Below are 25,860 nucleotides of genomic sequence, written 5' to 3'. Positions count from 1 at the left end.
GCCCACTGTCGGTGACTCAGGATAGAGAGCACCATTTGGGTGTCACTATGACTACGGGGTTAGGAATTAGCAATAGGCCACTCGGCCCTTCTAGCCTGTGTCAACACAATATGGCGGCCAATATGGCTCCAGGAACCCGGGTTGAAGAGGTGCTATCCGAGCCCTCTCAGTGTTGACGTGCTCGCTCCCCAATCTCCATCCATGCTCCATCATCCGCCATCTTGAATCAGCCATCCCCTGGGCCTGAGGCCAGGACAAACCCAAAATGAGGCGGGACCGAGTGGGACACTGAGTGGGCGTGGTTGAGATGACATACACGGGGAGGCGTTGCTTCAGAATGACACACCCAGAAGTGGGCGGGGCAGAGATGACAGAGCAGTAGGAGGGGCTCTGGGGGGGATGCCACGCCGGAGTATGGGCGGGGCAGCAACGGACAGACCGTAAGTAGGCGGGACCGCATGATGTCATACCCAGGGGTGGGCGGGGCGGCGGTGTCGGCCGGCACCCTTAAGAGGGCGGGGCTGACATGACAGGACATAAGTGGGTGGTTCCGCGCGGTGACACGTGTGTAGGTGGGCGGGGCTGCAAGGTGACACGCCCTTAGGTGGGCGGGAGACACGTCCGTGAGGGGGCGGGGTTGAGATGACGGACACATAAGTGTCCGGGTCTCATCGAGGACTTTTCCCTGTGAGACGCGAAACCAGAATAGGACACGCCCATTACGGGGGGGGGCGTTGCTATGTACGGACACACCCACGGGTGGGCGGGTGAAAATGGCGGTGAGGTGTCCCACCCACTGGGAGGCGTGGTCGATGGTCGACACGCCCCCCCTATCCACGTTGGGGCGGGGTGCTGGGGTGACATAATCATCCCCTGGCGGAGATCTCGCGAGACCCTCCCCCTCCGCCCCGCCCCACAGCCCGAGCTCCGTATTTAAGGAGGATCGCGCAGGCGCAGTGGCTCCAGTGGTGGCGGTTGGCGGCGGCGGTGGGTCTGTCGGAAGGGGGAGGAGCGGCTTTCGCCATGTTCAGCTGGATGGGCAAGGACGCGCGGCGCAAGAAGGAGCCCGAGCTCTTCCAGACGGTGAGCGATGGCCTCAAGCGGCTGTACTCGCAGAAGCTGCTGCCGCTGGAGGAGAGCTACCGCTTCCACGACTTCCACTCGCCCGCCCTGGAGGAGGCCGACTTCGACAACAAGCCGATGGTGCTGCTGGTCGGTCAGTACTCCACCGGTAAGACCACCTTCATCCGGCACCTCATCGAGCAAGACTTCCCCGGCATGAGGATCGGGCCCGAGCCCACCACCGACTCCTTCATCGCCGTCATGCACGGTGAGCAGGACGGGGTGGTGCCCGGCAACGCGCTGGTCGTCGACCCCAAGAAGCCCTTCAGGAAACTCAACGCCTTCGGCAACGCCTTCCTCAACAGGTAACCCCCCCCCCCCCCAATACTGCCCCCCCCACTACCTCTTCCCTTCTTCCCCCCCCCCCACTACTGCCCCCTCCCCCCACCACTACTGCCCCCTCCCACAACCTCCTTCCCCCCCCACCTCAATACTGCCCCCTCCTCCCCCCACAACCTCCCCCCCCCACAACCTCCCCCCCCCCACCTCCTCACCCTCACCCCCACTCCCCCCACTACCTCTTCCCTTCTTCCCCCCACCCCACTGCCTCTTCCCTTCTTCCCCCCCCCCACTGCCTCTTCCCTTCTTCCCCCCCCCCACTGCCTCTTCCCTTCTTCCCCCCCCCCGCTACCTCTTTCCTTCTTCCCCCCCCCCACTGCCTCTTCCCTTCTTCCCCCCCCCCACTGCCTCTTCCCTTCTTCCCCCCCCCCCCACTACCTCTTCCCTTCTTCCCCCCCCCACTACCTCTTCCCTTCTTCCCCCCCCCACTACCTCTTCCCTTCTTCCCCCCCCCACTACCTCTTCCCTTCTTCCCCCCCCCACTACCTCTTCCCTTCTTCCCCCCCCCACTACCTCTTCCCTTCTTCCCCCCCCCACTACCTCTTCCCTTCTTCCCCCCCCCACTACCTCTTCCCTTCTTCCCCCCCCCACTACCTCTTCCCTTCTTCCCCCCCCCACTACCTCTTCCCTTCTTCCCCCCCCCACTACCTCTTCCCTTCTTCCCCCCCCCCACTACCTCTTCCCTTCTTCCCCCCCCCACTACCTCTTCCCTTCTTCCCCCCCCCACTACCTCTTCCCTTCTTCCCCCCCCCACTACCTCTTCCCTTCTTCCCCCCCCCCACTACCTCTTCCCTTCTTCCCCCCCCCCACTACCTCTTCCCTTCTTCCCCCCCCCACTACCTCTTCCCTTCTTCCCCCCCCCACTACCTCTTCCCTTCTTCCCCCCCCCACTACCTCTTCCCTTCTTCCCCCCCCCACTACCTCTTCCCTTCTTCCCCCCCCCACTACCTCTTCCCTTCTTCCCCCCCCCACTACCTCTTCCCTTCTTCCCCCCCCCACTACCTCTTCCCTCCCCCTACCTCCCCCCCACCCCCTCTTCCCCCCCCACCCCCTCTTCCCCCCCCACCCCCTCTTCCCCCCCCACCCCCTCTTCCCCCCCCACCCCCTCTTCCCCCCCCACCCCCTCTTCCCCCCCCCACCCCCTCTTCCCCCCCCCACCCCCTCTTCCCCCCCCACCCCCTCTTCCCCCCCCACCCCCTCTTCCCCCCCCACCCCCTCTTCCCCCCCCCACCCCCTCTTCCCCCCCCCACCCCCTCTTCCCCCCCCACCCCCTCTTCCCCCCCCCACCCCCTCTTCCCCCCCCCACCCCCTCTTCCCCCCCCCACCCCCTCTTCCCCCCCCCACCCCCTCTTCCCCCCCCCACCCCCTCTTCCCCCCCCCACCCCCTCTTCCCCCCCCCACCCCCTCTTCCCCCCCCCACCCCCTCTTCCCCCCCCCACCCCCTCTTCCCCCCCCCACCCCCTCTTCCCCCCCCCACCCCCTCTTCCCCCCCCCCACCCCCTCTTCCCCCCCCCCACCCCCTCTTCCCCCCCCCCACCCCCTCTTCCCCCCCCCCACCCCCTCTTCCCCCCCCCCACCCCCTCTTCCCCCCCCCCACCCCCTCTTCCCCCCCCCCACCCCCTCTTCCCCCCCCCCACCCCCTCTTCCCCCCCCCCACCCCCTCTTCCCCCCCCCCACCCCCTCTTCCCCCCCCCCACCCCCTCTTCCCCCCCCCACCCCCTCTTCCCCCCCCCCACCCCCTCTTCCCCCCCCCCACCCCCTCTTCCCCCCCCCCACCCCCCTCTTCCCCCCCCCCACCCCCTCTTCCCCCCCCCACCCCCTCTGTTGTTAGTCCTTTTAAATTAATCTGAGCTGGATGTGATGTTCTTTAAGGGGTGCAGTGTTTGTATTGGGTATCCCTTTAAAGGGGTCCTGTCACAATGCTAGGTTGGGGGGGGTCTCTTTAAGAGGTTCTGAAGTGCAGTGGGTGAGGGTGTTTCCTGTAAGCTGGTGGTTGAAGCTGGATGGATGGGTGCCTTGCTGTGGATGTCAGTTATCAATTATTAGTCAGATGTTTAATGAGTGGGCTGTGAAAGACAGACCCTTTTGTTGGAGAGGCCTGGGCAAGGCATTTTATTTCAAAAATGTGCTTTATTCATTACAAATCTGTGTGTGTGTGTATATATATTGTTGCAAATGCAGCTTGGTTCTGTACAGTGGCATACCAAGTAAACATTTGAGATTGCGCTCTCCCAATAAACCAAAGGCATCTCTTAACCATACGAGACTATATTTACATGCATTGAGGAAAATGGGGCATTCCAACAACTGAACAAACCCCCAATTAACTTGAAGACCTGTAGTGGTCTTTCCCTGCTGTACCTGGGCAGCAGTTGCCCTGAGTTTGTGCATCCCTTCGCATGTAGCCTGAACCTTGAAATGTCGGTCTGCAACAGTTGGTAGAGGTCAACTCTTTACCTTGGAAGCCTGACAAGTTTTCGGTAAGCTGAAAAGTCTCGCTGGGATGATGGTGTTGCTGAGCATGTGTATGGGATATAAGCAGGCAGGGAAAGAGTTAACTTGAGTTTTGTGAAACAAGAGGGTCAGCTGAGCATGACTCAGATAAAAACCTACAGTTTACCCTTGCCTCCAGCACCCAATTGTTATCAGTTAACAAGGTGGAAACAGTCATTATGTAGAGCCATTTCACAATATTGGAAGCATTCAGTATGTAGGGTCAGTTTAACAAGGTGAAAGGCATTCATTATATGAAGCCAGCTAAGGTTAAGAACATGAATTATGTAACAGCAGATGGCTTAATCTTTGCTATTGACACTCGCTGATTGTAATGGTCACCCAATCAATATGTATGTTGCCTTATCTGGATGTTCCTCCTATCAGATGACTATATAATTAAGAAACTGCTGTTCCAGAGAGAAGACTGCGAGCTCATGTCCCTGCGCCCATGGGCGATCATTCTTTCCCTCCAGGGTCTCGAATAACAATGGAGGTAAAACCAACTATGTTGGAGTGTTTTGTTTTGACTGAGGGGGGAAAAACAGGATGGCACTCTGGTGTATCTATGTTCTAGGGAACAGCTCGTAGAGCACAGACCTATTCAAGGACTGGTTATTGAACAGTAAAATCTGACAAATGCCCTGTTAAAGGGCTGAACATCTTGGATACAGCTTTAATGTTTGTCTGTCTTTCCAGATGTACTCCTAATAACCCTTCAGCCTCCCATAGATTCTGTTCTTTCTCGGTACATGGGGAGTAGCTGGGTCCCTCCCTCACTTCCCGTCACTTTTGTGACTCTGGGGGGAGCAGCTGAGACTCCTAATGTCTATCAGGATTGAGTGTGCACTAGGGTCAGAAGTTGCCTGTGTTTTTTCCCTGCCTCTACATGAAATGTCAGCTGGAACCTCCACCCTACTCTCTAACTGGCCTGGTGTTGCTACAGCTGGGGGAGGTGGGGGCTAGTTTGACCTGGTGGTTGCTGTTTACTGGACTGTTTTGGGTTGTTGTCACCCAGCCCTTTGTTACTTTAATTTTTTTTAAATTAGCGTGAGTCAGCCACAGGGGATTTGATTAGGTGGACATTTGTTTTAATTCTGGTTAGAAGGGTCCAATCCAGTGTGCCGAACAGAGGACAGTTCTGATTGCTTCCACTTCTGCCCCGGCCCAGTCATTTCCCACCCCGTTGTTGAGGCTTTCTCTATTTCTGCCTTTACTTTACTTCTGCACTTCCCAGGAAGCATTCCAAAGCTTGCCGTACTCAGTGAAATATTTTTTCTGTCCTTTAAATAGCTGACCCCTTCTTTTGAAAGCGTGACCCCCTAATTCTTCCCACGCTCAGTGTCTCAATCCAGTCAAGATCCCAGCATGAACTTGCCTCTTTCAATTGAATGGCCTCTTAGTCATAATGTAAGTGGATGTGCACCTCACTTTCAGCACCACAACCTTAGGGCACGCGACCTGTCGCTGGCGTCACTCTAATAAATCTCCGAATTTGGTCACAAACGGTTGCATTCCTTCAGTTCAGACATGGCAGTGGGTGCAGACACTGGAGGAGTCGGTGCCCTCTGTCCTTTATCTGTCTACGCTGCCCCCTTGCTGGGTACTGTGGGGTCGGGGTGCTGTGCATGAAGTTGCCTTGTCTCCGCACTGTACAGTCCAGAGCTGGCACGTTGCCAACAGTTTGGTTTTGAGCAGGATGTGGGGAAGTGAAAAAGATAAGCGAGCGGTGCCCTGTGGTAACAGAGCAATTTTGGTATTTATTTGTTTACAGGATGGGTGTCACTAGCTAGGGTTGGGGGGGGTGGAGGGGTATGGCCTATCCCCATGTGACAGTGTTGTTTGACTGCTAGCTGTCTGGTGTGGTCAGGATGTTGAACGTTATGCCAGGAAAGTGTTCTGTCACTTTGGCATGTGCCTTGTAGTTAGGGGAGTCAGAAAGTGATGCGTTCATAGGGTCAGGGTGTCACTGGCTAGCCTAGCATTTAATGCCCATCACGAGTTAACTAAAGTCGCCCACATTGCTGTGACTCGAGTTGCAGACTGGATCAGGTAAGGATGGCAGGTTCCTTCCCTTGAGATTAGTGAACCAGATAATCGACAATGGGTTCATGGTTATCATTAGATTCTTATTTCCAGGTTTTTAGTGAATTCAGATTCCACCATCTACAATGGTTGGATTTGATCTCAGATCTGCAGGACATGTCTGGATTGACAATCCAGTCATAATAGCACTAGACTGTTGTGTCCCTGTGTCAGTTATTGTAGGGTTCCCAATCTTGGAGCTGATCTTGTCGTCAATGTTTGAGCAAACCAGTTCAGTTTCTGGTGTTGGTGATGGGAGATTCAGTAAGAGCCGAGTCACTGTTGAGGGGCAGTGGTTGGGTTATCTTTTGTTGGCAATGCTCACTGTCTGCCACTTCTGTGGTGTGAATGTGACTTGCTGCTGATTGGATGTTGTCTGATCTTTGTGAGCAAGGATGGCTTTGTTCTTTCTGCTGCCTTTGGAGGAAAACGTAGCTGTAAACGTAATACCTGCATTTACGTAGTAGCCTGCACAACTACTTGTCACTGGGAGTGTTGCATTTAAACGTCACTAGCCACAACCATCTCTGTGCTGGCTGGAGAGGTTTCCCCTTGTACTTCCATCAGGGTCAGTTCTGTTAGACTGCCGTGTGGGCCATAACAAGGCCTTGGTTGTTGGTGTTGCATATCCTGGGAGAGGCTGGCCTGTGTGTCAGATGTTCCGACGTGAGCAGTGAAATGGAAGTGAACCATCCCTCGCTGAGTAGTCAGTGTGAATTGCACAGTTGTCACTGTTAGGCCAATGATGAATCAGCAGGGGTTTACTTTGCTACCACTTGAATAGTAGCAAGCTGTGAAGGAGGATGTGTAATGTAAACTATGAGCGAGATTCCTTCCTGAACTACGGCACCTACCAAGAGGCAACTTCCCTTGGTGTCTCCATTACGGTGCTGCTCTGGGCCCAGGGTGTGACATACCCTCTGTCTGTGAAGCGTAGGGCTGAGGAATTTTCTTGGATTGGCGGTGGGGTGTGGGTGGGTGGCTGGTTTCTGGGGCTTGGCTGCTAGGTCTTGTCTGACTCGGAAACACGAGTCCTGTCTGTATGGGGAAAATGCTGGAAGCAGTCTGTGTACAACATGCAGGAATTCTACCTCCTACCTGGGGGAAAACTCTGCCTTAGGGATTTCATCTGCTGAACTGGTGCTGACTAATCACCAGAATGATTCTCAGGAGGTTTTCCTTCGGCAATCTCTGAGGCATGATGAGAATTCAGTGACATCCACACAGTGGAATGTACCAGCTGGATGCTGCTTCTCGAGCCCCCCTCGGTCTGTCAATGAATCAGGACTCTGCTGCCTCTTGTACAGTCTTTTATTCCCCTGTCTTTTTAAAATAGGGGTGGGACTGTGTGTATTAGATCGCTGCTTTTGCCAGGAAGGGAGGTGTGCTCCCAGTCCTGAGGAGATTTGATTTGAGGGGTCCTAATGGCTGGGGAGAAAGTATTCCTGTTAGAGGCGAACAGCTGACCACGTTCCCAAGCTAAACTAAGAATAAAAGTGAAAGGGTTCAGAGCGGAGGTGACTGACTTTTGTCAGCAATCATGACGTAACTTACCCCAACTTTCCTTTTCTCTCCCTCCCCCATCCCACCCAAAAAACTCTGTGGCTGCAATGTCTCTGGCTCTTTGGGTACTGACACAGCTCAAGGGAATTTGACAAGTTGGGGGGATTGAATTCTGTAGGGGGAGGGGGGCTACGTGATACCAGTGTAGAGATCCAGGGCTGTGCTCCTGTAGAGTAATCATATTGATGGTTGTCACTAATGAATCAAGGGCTTTTGCCTGAAATGTCGATCTCCCTGCTCCTCAGATGTGGCCTGACCTCAGTGCTGGAAAAACAATCATTTGACTCTAATCTCCAACATCTGCAGTACCCACTTTGTCACTAACGATGGGCTCGTGTGCTGATGGGCTGGAGGGAGCTGTTGGTCTCTGAGATCAGTGGATGTTTCACTCATTTGTAAAAGATTAATTGTCGAGGGCAGGTTGCATGCCCTTGTGGCATTCCCTGTGAAGTGGGCCTTAAAGGAGCGATCTAATCAAGGTACTCAGGACAATTTGTGGACTTGATTAGTGTCAAAGTATTTCCTGGTGTGGAGCAAGCCCAGAACAAAAGGGTGTGTATATAAAAAATCACAATGGGAGGGTGATGTTGTGAACCAGATAGTGGTAAAAGCCTGGAACTTATCCAGAAGCTCACCTAGGGTTCAACAGAAAGATTTGCCAACTGTTTTGATTATTCGGGGGGGTGGGTGGGGGGCAGTTTGGAAAGGGGATCAGCCCAATGGAATCGTGGATACCATCCGATCAGTGCGCGCTCTCTCTGTCTGTCTCTCTCTCTCTCTCTCTCTCTCTCTCTCTGTGCCTGGCTCTCCACCCTCTGACCTGGTTGAGAGAACTCTAGCCCTGTGGGGGCCACCAACCAATGATTGGTTTAAATCACGGCGAGGGACTTGCTGCCCCTGCCACTGTTTGAAGTCAGGGAATGCGGGCATGTTATCAAGATCTGGAGGTAATTAGCTTGAAAGCTCCCAAGCCGGGGTGTAATCCCATGGAGGGAGCTGATCCTGTGAACTGCTCAGAAACAGGCAGCTTGCCACTTGCTGGAAATGTTTTCCATCTCTGATCCCCTGGAATGCCGCTGTTTTTTTTCCGTATATTAGTTTGGCAACGTGAACAGATTTGTGGCTGTTGTGGAAACGTGGCTGTTTGAGCCGGCACCCCACCCTGGGGCTGTTTCTCCACTGAAGTGCTGGCCATCTATTGTACTGTTAGATTTGAAGAAATAGTAAATGGGAAGGCAAGGCTGATTGATGAAGGGACTTTATGCCTCTGGTCAGCCTTACTTTCCCACTCACACCCCCTTCCCTTTCCCTTGACGTACCCTCCCTCAATGCCTGCTGGTGAAAATCTCAACTGTGATTGATCCCTTGAGGGTCCTATCCCCTCCCCTTTCTGTCAGTCCTCAATCTTTGCACTGTTTCCAGTTCTGAACTTGAGTCAGCCTGCCTTAACTACCTGGGGCTGGGCTCGGAGCCCCTTGACTCTGCTGTTACGATGTTCCTGAAACAGACCTATCAGACTGAGCTTTCGATCACCTGTCTGTAGCGTTTCAACGTGCTTTTTAGTTTGTTACTCTGAAGCCAGTTGGCTTGCTGAATCTCATTTGAAGGTGCTATGTAAATGCAGGCTCTTAAGATAAGGATGACCTTGCAGGGCTGTGTACAAGTGCTAGCAATAGTTGCCAAACTAAGAAACTGCTGGAAAAGCTCAGGTCTGGCTCCATCAGTGGAGAGAAATGTTCGTGCCTTGGATCAAGTGACCCTTGCTTGGGCTAACCTCCCACCTAGGCCATGATGTGTTTAGTTCCTGTTCTCACGCTAGTTAATGTGAGGTGGCAATCCCAAGCATGTTGTTGGTGTGTTAATCACTTCAGCTGGCTGTTTCAGCTCTGAGCATCGGCCACCGTTACCACTTGGTTTGGACTCGGGATGGGCTGTGGCCCCACCTGTCAGCTTGCTTTAGGTCCAGAAATAGCTGGAGCTAGGAGGGGGCTGTGTCAGTCTGGTTCCTCAGCTGATGACCTGTAATAATAGTGGAGTCTAGTCCTGGAGTGAATGTAGTGTACAGTATTTGGTTGATAAGATTGTCAGCATTTCCATGGTTCTGACTTTTTTTTTTGTTTGCCTGCTCAGATTTAACTGTGCACAGCTGCCAAACCCAGTCCTGGAGAGTATTAGCATCATTGATACTCCTGGCATCCTGTCTGGAGAGAAGCAGCGGATCAGCCGAGGTAAGGGCACTGCCAATGTGGCTCTACAATGGGGAGAGGAGCTGGTGGCCCACACCACCCCATTAATGTGGGGTCAGAGGGAAAACCCTCCTGTTCTTAAATCCTGTTGAATAGGGAGTAGTTGTTGGGGCTTTTTGTTACATTAATCAGGCACTTCCAACAGTCATCGGTTCTCCATTTATCCTGTTGCTCACAAGGGTTGGTTGTCGAATACACTCCAGTTCGGTGAGATGTTGCTGTGCAGAAATGAGCTGCCCAGCTTTTTCGGTATGTTTAAGAAAAAGACTTTGTTTGCCAGAGAGCTTCTCAGACTGGTGCTTTAGAGTTGGTTGTAATTCTCCACCTTGCCTGACTAATCAGTTAGTCCTGTCACTAGTGATCATTCGCAAGTATTGCTCTGTTTCAGAACCCAGTGAGAGGTTGGGGTTTGTACATTCAGGCTGCTCGAGTCCTCTCTATACTCTGGTAGTACCGCAGGGTCGTGCTGAGAGATTCACAGAGGGACATGGCTGCTCTCCCAGCTGAGTGTGTTTCGGGCTGCCCCCCCCCCCCCCCCGCCATCTTCAAATAATGGCCTGAAATGGTCTCGTTGCTGCAGAGCAGTGAGTCATTCTTCAGTGTAGAAGCAGGCCCTTCAGTCCTACTTGTCAATGCTGACCAGATATCCTAACTTAATCTAGTCCCACTAATTCCTTTCTATTCATGTACTGATCCAGATGCCTTTTTAAATACTAATTGTACCAGTCTCCTCCCCTTCATCTGGCAGCTCATGCCACACACACCACTGGGTGAGGAGTTTGCCCTTGGGTCCCTTAGTGTGGCGAGAGCACATAAGCAGGCTTGTGCAGTCATTAACGGATGGACTGCCTGTGCTGTGAACTTGCTGTCTGACTGTGGTGGAGTGATAAGGTGACAACTGGCCCCTCCATTTACTGTTTGACTGACTTTGCCTTGTTGGTTATTTTGCTGCTCACAGTGTTGCATTCCCATCAGATTGCTTTCAAGACCCAAGTTCTAGATGCACAATGTGAACTGTCTTTGGCCTTGAGGCTGTACTGAGTGAGACTTATTGTTCAGGTTGTGACTTTGTGTCTGGTGAAAGCAGCCTTGGGATAGTGTGCTTCAACACCGACATACTGGCCCTTGTTCTGATCTGCCTGCCTGCGTGTATCATGGCCTCACCACTGAACATCCCAGAGAACATCTCTGGGACAGCCCCACCAATCAACCCCACTGCCCTGTGCCTCGTCACTTTACCCCCCACCCCCCCTGCTTGGCCAAGAGCATGCAACCTCAACCTCCACCACCAAACCCTAACCACCCAACATCTGGAGGAAGTACACCTAATCCTCTGATCTTGTGTTTGGAGGGTCCCGAGGCAATGTCGATTTCACCAGTTCTCTCGTTCTCCCACCCCCCCCCCCCCCCACCTCATCTCAGGTCTAAACTTCCAACTTGGCACTGCCCTCATGACCTCTCCTACCAGTCCATCTTCCTTCCCACCTCTCTGCTCCCCCCCCCTCCTTTCTGCCGTATCACCATTAGCCCCCACCTCCATCCACCTATCATATACGTGGTGTGTGGGGGGGGGGGGGGGGTGGTGGTGGTGGTGGTAGTAGTGTTTCCTGACTCTGGCCATCTCTGCCAGTGCAGCTCTCCTGCAGTACTGTGTTCAAGTGTGCTTGTACAGCTGCTATAACCCCAGGCTGTAGCTACCTGACTGTCCAGATACACACACCTTCATCCAACCTGCCTGTGAAGTTGTTAAAAGTCAATCTGCGGGTGATGGAGGTGGTGTCACCGTTTTCTTACACTCTATATCCAGTTGGCGTGTGAAGAGTCGCCCAGTGGTTTCTCTTGTGTTCAAGTGGCGAAGAGCTATCGAGACTCTGAACCTACCCTGTTGTGAAATGAGCGTTGATGGAAATCTGGAGTTTCCCCTCCAGTCAGTAATTAGCGAGTAAGGAGGAAACAAGGCAGGCTTTGATAAGAACTGAAGTGATTCAAGTTTGGTCACAGTAACTAAGCTGCTCTTTGTTTGTGCATATCAGTGACTGCCATACTCCCGAGTTCGACTTCTGTCTATATTCCCCTTATCTCATTAACTTTCTCTTTCCCTTTGGTTTTTTATGCTGGCTTTGCTTATGTTTTGTTGTGTTTGCTATTGTCAATGAGTTGTCGTGGGTGCTGGACGTTGTGGTGAGGTGTGATCATGGCACTCAATGGCAATTGTCTGGGACCCCTTCATCAAAAAACACCCCTCCATTCTTGGCTGAGCCATTGCAGGGCTGTGCCTCTCCAGCTTCTCAGACTCTGGTTTCCAGGAAGCTGCCAGTGGGTGTCGGGAAGGGGGTGGGGGGGGGGGGGGGGAAGCTGTGAATTGAGCACAGCGACCGGTTTCACTAGCCCAGAGCTCTCTGGCTGTAGAGTGTATCCTGTCCACCCACTCCTGTGGTGCCATCACCAGACTGCTACAGCCATCTTGTATCTAATCCAGCCCTCCTTCCTGATGTTATAAAAACCCATGGGTGGCAAGAGTGGGAATCTTTGGGGAATTCTCTTTGCATCACAGCTCAGGAGGATTTTTGTTTTGAGTGGGGATGCTGCTTTCCATTGGCATTTTGACCCAGTTCTGACTTGATGGAATCATGTACAGGTCTGAGATACAGAAGCACTTTATCATTTTAATTTGTGCTTGGGGTTTTCCCGCACACTCAATCGTTAATTCACCTCTAGGTCGGTGAATAAGTAGCATATTGAATGGGGTATTTCTCCGTCAATCTGACAGCTTAATGATCATCGGAGAATAGTATTTTATACCTGATTAATGAAGTTTAAAATCTCTCGCCCAGTAGGAATTGAAGTTGCTCCTGTTTTGTCCCTTAGTGTGTTTAGAGAAACTGTTTGTCTGTTTCTGTTCTTGGTGCACCAGGTGCCAACAGTCCCCATTCAGAAAGTTTGCGGCTTTTGGCTTCGGTGATCTCAGCTGGTCAGGCTGCATAAAGTGTTACAGCTTCATCCTTTCTGCTGCCTGGTTCCCTTTTTTCCGTGCCATTTAATTGCTTTTTTTCTTGTTTCTCTCCCCTCTTCTGAAATGTTGTGTTAACCGCACCTTCATTTCATTTTAACGATACACATGCTGCTTTTCAAATCCCTGCGCGGTGTGCCTGTCTCCCTCCAACAATGCACATCCCACTGCTTCACCTCTGGTTCCACGTGCGTCCCAGTTTTGAAACTGCTTTGTCTACAAATTCCTCCTGTCTAAGGCTTTCCTTTAACAGAGAGCCTCTTCTTTCCTCCTGTTCCAATATCATGCTGGGGTGCCACGTTGTCTTCTGATGCCATTTCTGATCTTTTTAATTCTCCTGTCACATCTGTCTGATTGCAAGAAAACTGGCTTTTTGCAAATGCTGCCTCACTCTCAGAAGCACTTTTGATGAGTCCTGGCTGTTGTAATGTAGGTGACAATGATGCTCAATTTGCCCACAGCTCGCTCCTAATGACAGCAATATGGTACGGCCAGATTCTATGATGTCAATTGAGGGCCAGAAAGTAGCCGCAGATGCTGGAGGGCACCTCTGCACCTTTCCAACAAAGTTTCCTTTGTACCTGGCACAGTCTAGTGTTTAATTTCACAGGCAGTATCGCACCCCCTCTTCCCCCTGTCTCCCTACAGGGGGTGAATCTCTATCTGAAAGCTCAGCTGTTGATGCTCTGTGGCAGTAGTCTCAACCTGTGCTGTTGGCTTTGGGGAGGGGTTAGGAATGCAGACTGTCCCCGTGAAGGAGCCCATTGTCGTGTGATGGCGGAGTGTGCCTGTCACTGAACTTCCCAGTGAGGAATGGCGTTGCTGTCTCACAGGGCTGCCATTGTTTGTAGTGTTTTGTTTGCAAAAGCTTTGTTTTTGGCCCAAAGGGAACTGGAAACTGAGTCTGCATAAATTTTACATCAGGAAACGTGGCCTGTGCACTCTCTAGCCAGAGTGCTGATGAGATTAACCCTGGTGTGTGGGAGTTAGCTACAACCAGTAGCAACAGGGCATGTTCCATACATGAATCCCCATTCCTCCCTTATCCTTCCCACTAGGCCCTGCATTCCACCCCTCAATGTACTGGATAGACTGGGGATCAGCAACGATTACTGTTCCCAGTCAGGGTGTAGTCTTGGCTGCAAGGGGTGTCTGTGTCAGATTTGTGTATTTCAGTGTAAGCTCTAGTTTCTCCAATGACATGGTGTGCAGGGCAGCGTTGATTATCTGGGTTCTGGATCTTCTGAACAAGGTCAAGGTGCTGATGCTTGGGTAAACTGTTATCCAACTGTGATACTCCCCACCCATGCCGTTCAGCTAATCGAGTTTGCCCTGTAAACCTGGGGTGTGAATGCAGTTATCAGAGGCCAATGCAGAATGCTAGAGAAACCCAACAGGGGTTTCTCTGTGGAGAGAGTAGGAGAGTTGACTGGAATGATTCTTCAGAACTTGAAGTTCTTGAAGTCATACTAAACTTGTTACATTAATGCTCCTCTCTCTCCCTGCACAAATGTAACCAGACCAGCAGAGTCTCCCCAGTGTCAGTCATTACAGATTTGTGTCATGATGTCTGTCTATCTTTCTACTTGGGGTAGAGTTGGAATTATCTGGGCCTGTCTGATCTGGGGAGGTTATAGGGGGACTAACACCCAGTGGCCTTGGAGGAGTTGGAGCAGAATATACACTTGCTGAACCATTAACTGTCAGTGGGCACAGTGATGTGTGAATGTCAAGGATACTGGCCTCAAAGGCTTGGCTGTTCACTCGGTTCTTTTGTGCCCTGTGTAGGGGGGGATTTGTACAGGCATTGTTATAGTGGGCACTCAGGGTAGGAATTGTCTGTCTCAGCATCTGCAGTCATTGTTTTTACATTGTCTGTAACCTCCCTATTCGGTGCCGGTCCTTGTAGTAATGCTGACGACTTGATGAGAAGTTGACCAGCTGCCTGCCTTGTCCTGTTCAGACCGCTTCGGTATCTGGGGGTCAGCTCGGTCCCTGAATATCACTGAGATAGACTGGTGATATGGGGGTGGGGGGGGGCGGCAAGCTGCGTCTGTCCGAGTAACAATGGGGCAGACACTTCTGGGGGGGGGGGGGTGTCTTTAGCTAAATGATGCTGCGGGGAACAGTACCGGTGAGGGCAGGTCATATGGGATAAGTGTCTAATGCAAAGGCAGCACAAGAATTGGTGTTAAAGGGGACACTTGTAACGATTATCAAGCACTCATTGCCTCTACTGCCTTCAGATTACTGACTAATGTCTGCTCTCTTAAACTGGACAGTGTGGACGGTACTGTACAGAGCTACAGGAGGGTTGAGCTTTGTGTCCTGATGTAGGGGGACAGTGCAGTTTTGCTCCAGAAGTGGAAGGTTGAGTCCTGTCCCGTTTGAAGAAAACAATCCCTGCTTGTGTCAGCTCTGTGCCAGAGCTGAGAGCAATGCCAATACTGTGAAATTCCCCTGTCCTGGCCCGTATGTACCCCTGTTATAACTCCTGAGCCAATCCACTGCTTGTTGATGTAACCTTGCGAACTTGGTGTGAATTGGCTGCTGTCGTCGCCTTCATGCAGTATTGTGATGCTAACTGTGTGGAAGTGGGGTGTTGAGATATGCAGTTCTTTGCCAGACCTCAGATGAGCGATTTGCAATGCTGGGCTTTCCCCTCTATTCATAGCCATTCAAGGAAGGTGCTTTCCACCATTTGAGAAATCCCCATCCTGCAGTGGAGAGCTTGCCCAAATGAGATCTGCCTCTCAACGGAGTGTTTATCCAGAACAGGCACAGATGGCAGCTCATGCTCAGCAATGTGTAAACACTGATTCATTTTTTTAGCAGGGAATGGGTTTTTAAATCAGTTCCCCCCACCACCACAAACTCCAGTCAGGATGTGCATTTGCAAGCGGGCTCCCTGACAGCAGTGATTAGCAGTTTTCCCACCGGTCAGTTGATTTCTGCCATTGCCGATCCTGCAGACCTGGCATGTTCCAGAGACCGTGTTTGATACGGTTGGGTGTCGGCCTCTGTTTAAACGGCTGGCTGTGTGCCCAGCTTACTTTTGTTTTCCAGCTCAGTGAGCACTTTCCGAAAGCCCTCATGTTTACAGACCCAGGCTCAGTAAGTGGTCACAGAGTGACAGTCCAGCGTTTTCTGTGAATCGCACAAGACATTCAACACTAAAGTGCTGCTCCGAGCAGCTCGCCAGCTCCAGAAAGGCTTGCATTCCATTGGATTTGTTGGCCTGTTGCTGGAATCTCTCTGGGAAATGGAAATGTATATCCTGATTTATTCCCCTTCCACTCTGTCCAAGAGAACCACCTCAGGTGCCCCTCCACCGGTTTGCCTGTCTTGCTTGTGCACCTCTGATTTCCAAGTCTCCCCTGTTTACAAATCACCCCCGTCTGGCCTATTCCAGCCCTCTGCTGCTCCCTCTGTGACCACCTTCCGCTCCCTGTTCCCTCTTTACCCCACCCCCTTCCTTAAACCTACAGTTCTGGCACCTTGAGCTTCCCTCCGTTTCTGTCCCCACGCTATTAGCAGCCCAGCAAGAGACAATTAACATTGCTCGCCCAGTCTGACTCAAATCATCAACTGTTTCTGTCGGTCTCTTCCCTCTTCCTACCCCTCTCCCTGGTGCTGAGTTTCCCTGGCATTTCAGCAAGGTACACCACTAGATGGCCATTAAGTAAATCTGCAGTGGAGATGTGCTTGAATATTTATGACAGGGAGAGTTTTGACTTAAAGGATTGAGTATTGAGATAGACAGAAGAAATGTCTGGCCCAATTCTGGCTACCTGCTGCTTATCAAATGGGACAGACTTGAGGAAACTGATTTTCTGTGTTCTGGGGTGTTGCTGTGGGATGCAAGGTGCAAGTTCAACAGAACAGTCTGTGCCCTGTAATCTACTGTTGTATCTAGAGTTGCTTTTGAATGTCATATCCGTTCTGTGCCAAGTCTGCTAGTGTTGATCTTGATAGTTTTATTTGCAAATCCCACATGATTGAACTGTGAATGTGTTGTACATCTATTGCAAGTCACTGGGGATTTCTTTATCTCTGGTTTAGTTGGTGTAGTTAACGGTGTGCTCACAGCTGCTCTGTCCCAGAGGCAGGACAGAGTCCTCCAGCCTCACTAACGTTCTAAAAGAGGCTGCCAGAGAATGTGGGGCCTGGCTTGCAGGCTGATCTGTTGCTCATTACAGATCCATAAAGCAGAAGAGAGGTGGTGTAACCACCCAATTAGGCAATGTTTCACAACTCTTGCACATCGTCAGTCACTGGCAATGCAGGGGGAACGGCCTGTACAGCTGAGCCTGTCCCAGGACAGAGTTACACAGAAAGGATCACAGCTTTGCCTTTTGAGGGAGCTTTTCATCAATGCGAGTGAGCAATCCAATCACAGGGTGAGCTTTGACAGCTATGTAGTTAAGTGCTCATTGTGTTGAGAGATAGGAATGGTAGACCCCGTTTATTGCAGGTCAGTGTGGCTTTCATGTTGTCTTGTTCTGTGGTGCTCATACCCCAGTAGTTTACCTGAGACCAACAAATGGACAACACAACTGATTTAAGTCATGCCCACAAAGAAAACTATCCAATTATAATCCTATCGTCCCAGAAATCATGTGCTGTCTTCTCTGTACATCTTCTCTCTCCAGCCATTTACCAGCTTCCCTTTTAAAAATTCCTGTGGAATCTGTCTGCACTGCCCTGTCAGTATTTGACACTCTAGCAAATTACTACTTTTCCCAGTTAGTGGACTTCCAATTAATCTGGCTCCAGAGCATGATATTTCCCTCTTTTCCCCCCCCCCCCCCCCCCCCTTCCTGGTTCTTGAGCACCTTGGTGAAATCACCCCTTGCCCGTCTTTGTTCTAGAACAATCCTGCAGTCTTGGCCTTCCTCCTCGGAGCCGAGAGTTAGTCCCCCTCAGCCTGCCCTGTGTTGTCCGAAGGTCATGGCTGATGTGATAATATCTCTGACTGCTTTATATCGTTAATGTAGATCAAGAATCTGACAGTCAAGCCTCCCTGTGCATGGTGGAAGAGAATTCCACAGACTGACTCTCCAAACAAGGCTTCCTACTTGGGTTCCATTTCCTCTTAGACCACCATTCTTCTTGTCATACTGTCCTTTGCATCTCAGCGCTAACTTCCCTCATGTAAGGGAAGGAAAAAATCTTCACAATACTCCCAGTTGCATCTCCAAGTTTCGAAGTAATTAGTCAGATGTGCAGCATGGAAGCAGATCCTTTGATCCAACTCTTCCGTGCTGATCAGACACCCCAATTTAATCTCTCCACTTGCCAGCTTTCGGCCCATATCCCTCTTAAACCCTTATTCTCTCACATCCATCTAGATGCCTTTGAAATGTTATAATTGTGCCACTTCCTCTGGCAGCTTATTCCATTCGCATGCCACCCTCTCCCTTGAAAAAGTTGCTCCTTAGATCCCTTTTAAATCTCTTCTCCTTCTCCTCCCTCCCTCCCTCCCCTTCCCCCCCCCCCCCCCCCCCGCACCTTCAACCCATGTCCTCTAGTTCTGGACCCCCACACCCTGGGGGCAAAGACCTTGGCTATTCCCCCTATCCATTCTCCTTGTGATTTTATAAACCTCTGTAAGGTCATCTCTCAGCCTCTGACAGCCCCAATCTGTTCCGTCTGTCCATAGCACAAATCCTGCAGTCCAGTATCAAACCTTAGTCTCTCCTGCGCACCCTCCATTTTAACAAAAATCCTTCCTATAGAAGGGGGATCAGAATGCAGCATTCCAAAAAGTGGTCTCACTAATGTACAGCTGCAACATGACTGTTACAACACGGGATAAACCCTCCTGCTTAATTTAAACCAGAAACACAAGATTTATCCCATGCAGTAATCTGTGAACATTTGAGGCCAAGAACTATTTCAAGTGAAAATTAACAACTTTATTCCTTAAGTATAACAGAATAATTAACTAACAATTGTAAACAACTCCTTCCCCTCACACCTATCTTTTACTTTCCCTTCTACAATCTGATAAAATCCCAGAGTAAGATGGACATCGTCTTCCTTCTGCACTTCTGTTAACACCCATTTGACCTCCTTCACCTCTTAGCAACCCCTGCCTTTGGCTCTGGGCCCTCCTGCCAACTGTTTGCTTGCTGTTACTCACCCTGTCTAAACGTTTTAAAACACAAAAATTTCCATTCCCTTTCGGTTTGGAAAAGTTAGATCAGAATCTAGACTTTAACTAAAATCCTAAAGAGTTGTGGATCAGAAATATCTGCCAGACCTGCTGAGCGTTTTCAGCATTATCTGCTTTTGTTTCTTTTCCACAAGGGTTCCCTGATCTGCACGTTTCTTTCAGTGCTTTATTTGATATCGCCTTGCTCTGTAGTCTATTTAAAATCACCTTTTTTGGTTCTGTTCTTTGTTTCGCACACTGTTACAATCTCTGGTTTCGATGAATTCAGCAATTTACCAAGTGTAGGTCAGCCAAGTTTGCTGTGCCTAGACTTTGCACCCTGTTATCAGAAAATTTAGTGTTTTTGAGAGGAGGTGGTTGCTGAGTCTCGGACCATGATTAATGTGGTGTCTGGAAAAGGCTGAAGTGATTTGGGAGTGGGTGTGCAGCGCTGTTTTCCTCTTCGGTTTGGCAATCCCAAGGGAGTGGGCTCTGGGAAATGCGCAGACCTCCAGTTCTGTTTCTTGCGTGACTCTAAAACGGATGCTGTAACAGCAGGTGACGGGAGCAAGGCTTCATGAGTGTAACTGAGCAACTAATCCAGAGGCCCACGTTCTGAGGTTTAAATGCTATTGTGGCTGATGGGGAAAATCTGAATTCAGTAACAATCTGGTTGACCTAACCTCAGGCCAATTGTCTAAAGATCCCCTGATTCTATAGGAAAGCAAATCCCCTGATCTGAGTCAGCAGACCCTGTTAAGAGTTAACACCCTCTGGAATGATCCTAGTGAGATCAGTTTCAGCAACAAATCTACTACCCACATCCCCCCACTGGAAAAAGACCCGAGCACATTAGTTTTGATGCTTGTGGCCATCTGAATAAATGTTGTGGGAATAAATGTTTGACTGGGATCCAGGAGTAAACTGCTCTACTGCAGTGGCCTGATGTCTTTTAGTGTTCCTACTGCTCTGTCTGCCACCACCTTCAGTCCCAGCCTGGACACTGGGCTCAGGCTCTGATATGATTGTGATATGTAGCTGGAACCCATTCCCTCCGATCTCTTTCATGCTCATTTAACAGAGCAGCCCAGCTTTGAAAGGTGGCAGAGCAGTAGCTGCTGTGTCGAACTGTGCTATTTATCACAAGTTCTCACTGGTTTTGTCTTCCTGTGGTTTTGTTTAGGCTGGGTATGAGGTCCGCCTGAGCCTGAGACCAAGAAGTTGTGGCTGATCTCTAATAAGAGACTGTGCTGTTGGTATCTTGAAGCTTGGTAACTTCAAGCTTACTTGAAGTTTGCAATAGCGGGCCCCCTGCCTAATTGGCAGAACCTTTTACACCCATATTCCCAAGTTGGGGTGAGGGGTTTACCTTGATACTTGGGGTCCAGTATTTGTCCTGCAATCACTGCTAGTGTACACTGAGCAAACAGTTCTGATTCCAACATTACCACAGTGGCCATTAACAAAGGGCTGAGTTTGTGGCTGTAATGAGTGTTATTAGATTAGATTCCCTAGTGTGGAAACAGGCCCTTTGGCCCAACAAGTCCAGACTGACCCTCCAAAGAACAACCCACCCAGAGACATTCCCCTATGTTTTACCCCTGACTAATGCACCTAACACTATGGGTAATTTAGCACGGTCAGTTCATCTGACCTGCACATCTTTGGACTGTGGGAGGAAACAGGAGCATCTGGAGGAAACCCATGTTGAGAATGTGCCAGTTTTACACAGTTGCCTGAGGTGGGTATCAGTGAGGTGATTTTGAAGTCCCCCGCCCAGATTTGCTTGTCTGCGAGTGGATCCTGTAACATGTAGTTACCAACACCACCGGTTAGACCCAGGGAGCTGATTTTAGGAGAATTGGCCAGGTTCGTGTGGAAGGGAGACCTTTGGCTGCATGTTGAATCTGTCTGATGATTCAGAGGAATGAAATACCAGAGCCCTGGCCAAGTGGGCACAGTGCCAAATTGTGATGGGGCCCATTCACTGAATTGTTAACCACACTGGGATATGGGTGCTGAGTGACTGTGAGCAGTTTCTGCTGGTTACATGGGACGTACCTTGACCAGAGGAGACCTTGAGGATATAACCAGCCCAGTTGATTTGGTGACTAGTAATTTGAAGTGATAGGGTATCACACAAGATTTTTGAACAGGATAAATTCAGTATTGTGTGCATGTATTAGTGTGGATTAACACAACGTTGGCATTAATTGGGCATTTTTAGGTTGAAGATGTGCTACAAGATTCATCCCGAGGGGCTCTATTATTCATCCTTGTGTGAAACCCTGGTTCAGTCTCACTTGGAGTACTGAGAGCACTACATCGTGGGAAGGATAGATTGGCCTTGGAAAGAGCGCAACATGAGTTTGCAAATGAAACCTGGGCTTGGGTGAAGTTGAGAGATTACACAATTTAGGTCTGTTTTCTCTAGAATTGAGGGGTAAATGTTATGGGTCAAAGGCAGGTATATGAAGTTAGAGCACAGATCAGCCCATGATCCCAATGGCTAAACTTGAGCAGCTGAATGGCCTCCTGTTCCTATGGGTTTGAAGAATTGGTGCATCCAGATTTGCTGCTGGGAGGGCATGTGGTATAAGGAATTAGTGAGGAAAGGTTGAGTGAGTGGGCACGTGCTTTGTTGGAAATTGGCGGAAAGTGAGGTCACCTACTTTGTAGGGAGAACCAAAGGGGAGTATTATTTAAAAGGGGAGAGAGACTCCCAACCGTGCAGTGTGTGGAGGAATCTGGGTGGTCTTGTCCAGAATAACTTTCACGAGCCAGTGTAGCAATAATTGAAGCCAGATGGAAATTTGCCCTGCCTTGCTCAGGGCTGGAGGGTTAAACTAGTGCAATCCTGTCACAACTGGACTAGGAGGGTTGGTGATTGTGATTTTGGTGCCTGAATTTAACTGAAGTACTGATCCCTGGGATGAAGGGGTTGGACCATAAGATGTAAGCAAATTTAAGCCATTTGTCCTGACATTTGATCAGTAGATGTTTCTCCACCCCATTTCCTGTCATCCTGTAAACTTTGATCCCCCTTATTCAGGATCCATCTTTCTGTCTTAAATACACTTAATCATTTATACTTGAAGTGGGAGCTGGCATGGGACAGGGTGACACTAGGCACATGTGCCTACAAGATGGCTGCTGAACTATAAATTGGCCACTTGAGACACAAGATGACCACCGGACCACATTATGGAGAGAGGCAGCAGAGCAAATGCAGATACTGCCTGGGACCATCAGGATGCCAGCACAACATACTCCAATCTAGCTGATTAGGTTAAGGCAGGTGGGGGGAGAGAATACCTGAGTAGTGTATACTGCCCACCAAAGTGACTGGGTCCAGCCAACACCTTTTTCATAGAAATGCTAACAGCTTGGTACAGACTCAATACAGAGTGCTAATAGCCAGGGCTGCAGTAATCGTCCTTCTCAGGATGAGCGATTAGTGCTCATTACCACAGCAATGGATTTCCATGTAGACACTGAAACTGACAATGGCAGCGCTGAAATTAACAAAAGGCTGTGCTGGAACTCACTGCATCGAAACTAACGATTCTGCAGTGTTTGCAAAAAACTCTTAGAGACAACCTCATCACTGACCTAGTGTATCTCAAAACATATAGACTTCCCTCGACCCCGAGCACGTCAAGATAAGACTTACAGCTGACCACTGTGCTGTTGGTGTCTTTCTCCTCTCCCCCACCGCCTCAAGCTCCAGGATTTCCTTGTACAATAAGCTCCACCATTGAACCCGGACTCTTGAGTTTGGTGATTTTCCCCACAAGACTCCACAGCCCTCTGGCAATGAGTCCCACAATTGACTACTCTAGCTGAAGAAACTCCCCCATCTCTGTACTAAAGGGTCACCTGTTACTGAGGCTGTGCCCCCTCAGGGTCATGGTCTCCCTCCTAGTGGAGATGTCACCCCCACATCCACTCTATCTAGGCCCCTTGATATCCTGTATGTTTGTGAGGTCACCCACATCCTCCATTCTCCTTAACTCCATTGAGTATAGACAGTTCTCCACTGTCCTGATGTGACACGCCCTGGCTTAAGAATACTGAAGTGGGTTAATAAGCCGACCTTGGGGAAACATTCAAAATTCTGAGGCAGGGGGTTTGACGGGTGGTTGTCGATGTTTCCACGCGTGAGTGGATCTCTGTTATGATGCCCTTCCGCTTCAGATCCAAAGAAATGTCGTCTCCAGATGGGAGTGAGTGTTTGGAATTCTCTACCATGATTGTGGTGGATAGATCGCTGGTTTAGAAACAGGAATTGGGGACTTTGGAAGCTGACCTGAATGAATTTGGGCAGATCAGCCAGTCTTATAGAATGGCAGATGGGCTGAATGGCTTCCTGTTAGCTCCAAGTTCTGACCCCCTTCCGCGATGCTGGTCTCTTCCAGGTTACGACTTTGCGGCGGTGTTGGAATGGTTTGCCGAGCGGGTGGACAGGATCATCCTGCTGTTTGATGCCCACAAACTGGACATCTCTGACGAGTTCTCGGAGGTCATCAAGGCCATGAAGAACCATGAGGACAAGATCCGGGTGGTGCTCAACAAGGCTGACCAGATCCACACGCAGCAGCTGATGCGGGTCTACGGTGCTCTCATGTGGTCACTCGGCAAGATCATCAACACCCCTGAGGTGATCCGCGTCTACATCGGCTCCTTCTGGTCCCAGCCCCTCCTCATCGCCGAGAACCGCAAGCTGTTTGAGGCAGAGGAGCAGGACTTGTTCAGGGACATCCAGAGCCTACCGAGGAATGCAGCGCTGAGAAAACTCAACGACCTGATCAAGAGAGCACGCCTGGCCAAGGTAAGGAATCACGGAATCCTTCAGCCCGACTGTACCTAACTAAACTCGCCCCACCTCCCTGCTCCTGGCCCATATTCCTCCAAACCCTTTCCCATTCATGGACTTACCCAAATGTCTTAAAGTTGTGACTCTCCCCAATCTCCCAAGAGGTTGGAGGGGGACTAACTCGGTGGGGTGAGGTGTCCCACTGATTTAAGTGTGCATCACTCCTCTGTTTGAGCCCTTCATGGTGGAGGTGTCAGCCTTTCGACCCTCTGGTTGTTACTGACCTGGGCCTTGCTCCATTCCCTCTCTCCCCCCCTCTCTTTCCCCCCACCTCTTCCCCCTTCCTTCCCCCCTTTCCTCCCCCCCCCCCCCCCCCCCTCTTTCTCCCCCCCCCTCGCCAAAACTAGCAATGATCCCAGCCTTGAATCCATTCAACATTGGAGCATCCACTGCCCTGGAGGGTAGAAGATTCCAGACATTCATTGCCCTCTGTTCCTCGGTCCTTGACGGTCAGCCCCTTCTCTTGAGATTGTTACTGCCTGGGCAGGGAGACTGAGGCAATAAGGCACAGGAACAGAAATTACGCCATTTAACCCTTTGAGTCTGCCTTGCTGTTCAGTCATGCCTGATAAGTTTCTAACCCCATCGTCCTGCTTTCCCCCCCAAACCTTTGATCCTGTTGATACTCAAGAACCTATCTATCTCTATCCTAAACAGACTCAATGACCTGGCCTCCTCGGCCTTCTGTGGCAGTGAATTCCATAGATTCACCATAGCCTCAAGAGGATTCTTCTCTTTGTTCGAAAAGGTCTTCCTTACTCTAAGGCTGTGCACTCAGTTCCTAAGCTCTCCTACCAGTGGAACACCTTCCCAGTATCTACTGTCAGCCATTCAGTATTCTCCAGTTTCAATGAGACCCCCTTGTCTACCCTTCTAAACTCCAAGTATAGACCCAGAGTCCTCAACATCATCCTTGTATGTTAAGCAGTTCATTTCAAGGACCATTCTGGTGAACCTCCTCTGAACATCAATCCTAAGATATGGGGCCCAAAACAGCGCACAATCCTCCAAATGTGGTCCAAAGGTGAAAAGTTGTGGCCCCAACACTGAGCCTTGCAGAACACACTTGTCACCGGCTGCCATCTTTTATCCCCACCCTCTGTTTTCTTCCAGACAGCCAAGTTTCTATCCATGCTATCACCTGGTCTCTAACACCATGGGGCCCTTATCTTATTCGGTAGCCTCCTGTGCAGCACCTTCTCACAGGCTGCCTTGAAGTCCAAGTAGATAACATCCATTGACTCTGGTCAAACCTGCTCCTTACTTCCTCAAAGAACTCGAGCAGATTTGTTAGGCATGACCTCCCCTTGCTGAAACTGTGCTGACTGTGCCTTATTTTACCATGGATCCTTGGATTCTGGGATCTTGCCCATGACTGAGATTTGGTTAATCATTCTGTCATGTTCCCCTCTGTGTCTTGCTCCATTTTTAAGCTGGGGTGTCACATTTGTGATTTTCCAGTTCTCTGGGATTCCCGGATTCTAGTGATTCCTGAAAGAATGGCCATTGATGTGCCGTCGCTTTCTCTTCAGCTGTCTCCCTTAGAACTCTGGGGGTGTAGTCCACCTGGTCCAGGGGGTTTACCCATCCTCAGGCCTTTCAGTTTTTCTAGCACCTCCTCCTTTTGTGATGGCCACCTTACTCAGCTCTGCCCCCTCTGTTGAATTTTTGGGATGTTAATCATGTTTTCCACTGAAGTCTGATGTGAAGTAATTGAGTTCCTCAGCAGTTTCCTTGTTCCCCACTAGTATCTCTTCATTCGTTTTCCAGTGGACCCAATGTCCCCTCTTGCCCTTTATATATCTAAAGAAACTAGCTAATCTTATTACTCGCTAACTTACCCTCATTTAACTTTTTTCTTCTGTCCTCTGTTGGTCTTTGTAAGCTTCCCAATCCTCTAGTTTCCCACTGCCCTTCGCCACAGTATATGCTTTCTTTTTTGCTTTGTTGCTATCCCTGACTTCCCTAG

At 50.4% G+C, this 25,860-nt stretch overlaps 1 protein-coding gene across 1 annotated transcript in view; it reads left to right on the top strand.

Moving 5' to 3' along the window:
- Positions 1 to 975: 975 nt before the first annotated feature.
- The window catches only part of LOC140457086 (EH domain-containing protein 1), a 37,073-nt gene continuing 12,188 nt past the window's right edge, over positions 976 to 25,860 (top strand). The window contains exons 1-3 of the mRNA XM_072551057.1: positions 976 to 1,427; positions 9,733 to 9,830; positions 23,434 to 23,846. Of these exons, the coding sequence (XP_072407158.1) occupies positions 1,024 to 1,427; positions 9,733 to 9,830; positions 23,434 to 23,846 (915 nt within the window). The 5' untranslated portion in view covers positions 976 to 1,023. The remainder of the gene's footprint in view (positions 1,428 to 9,732; positions 9,831 to 23,433; positions 23,847 to 25,860) is intronic.

The sequence above is a fragment of the Chiloscyllium punctatum genome, chromosome 31, assembly GCF_047496795.1.
Source record: "Chiloscyllium punctatum isolate Juve2018m chromosome 31, sChiPun1.3, whole genome shotgun sequence".
NCBI lineage: Eukaryota > Metazoa > Chordata > Chondrichthyes > Orectolobiformes > Hemiscylliidae > Chiloscyllium > Chiloscyllium punctatum.
This window is presented reverse-complemented; position numbering and strand designations above follow the sequence as displayed.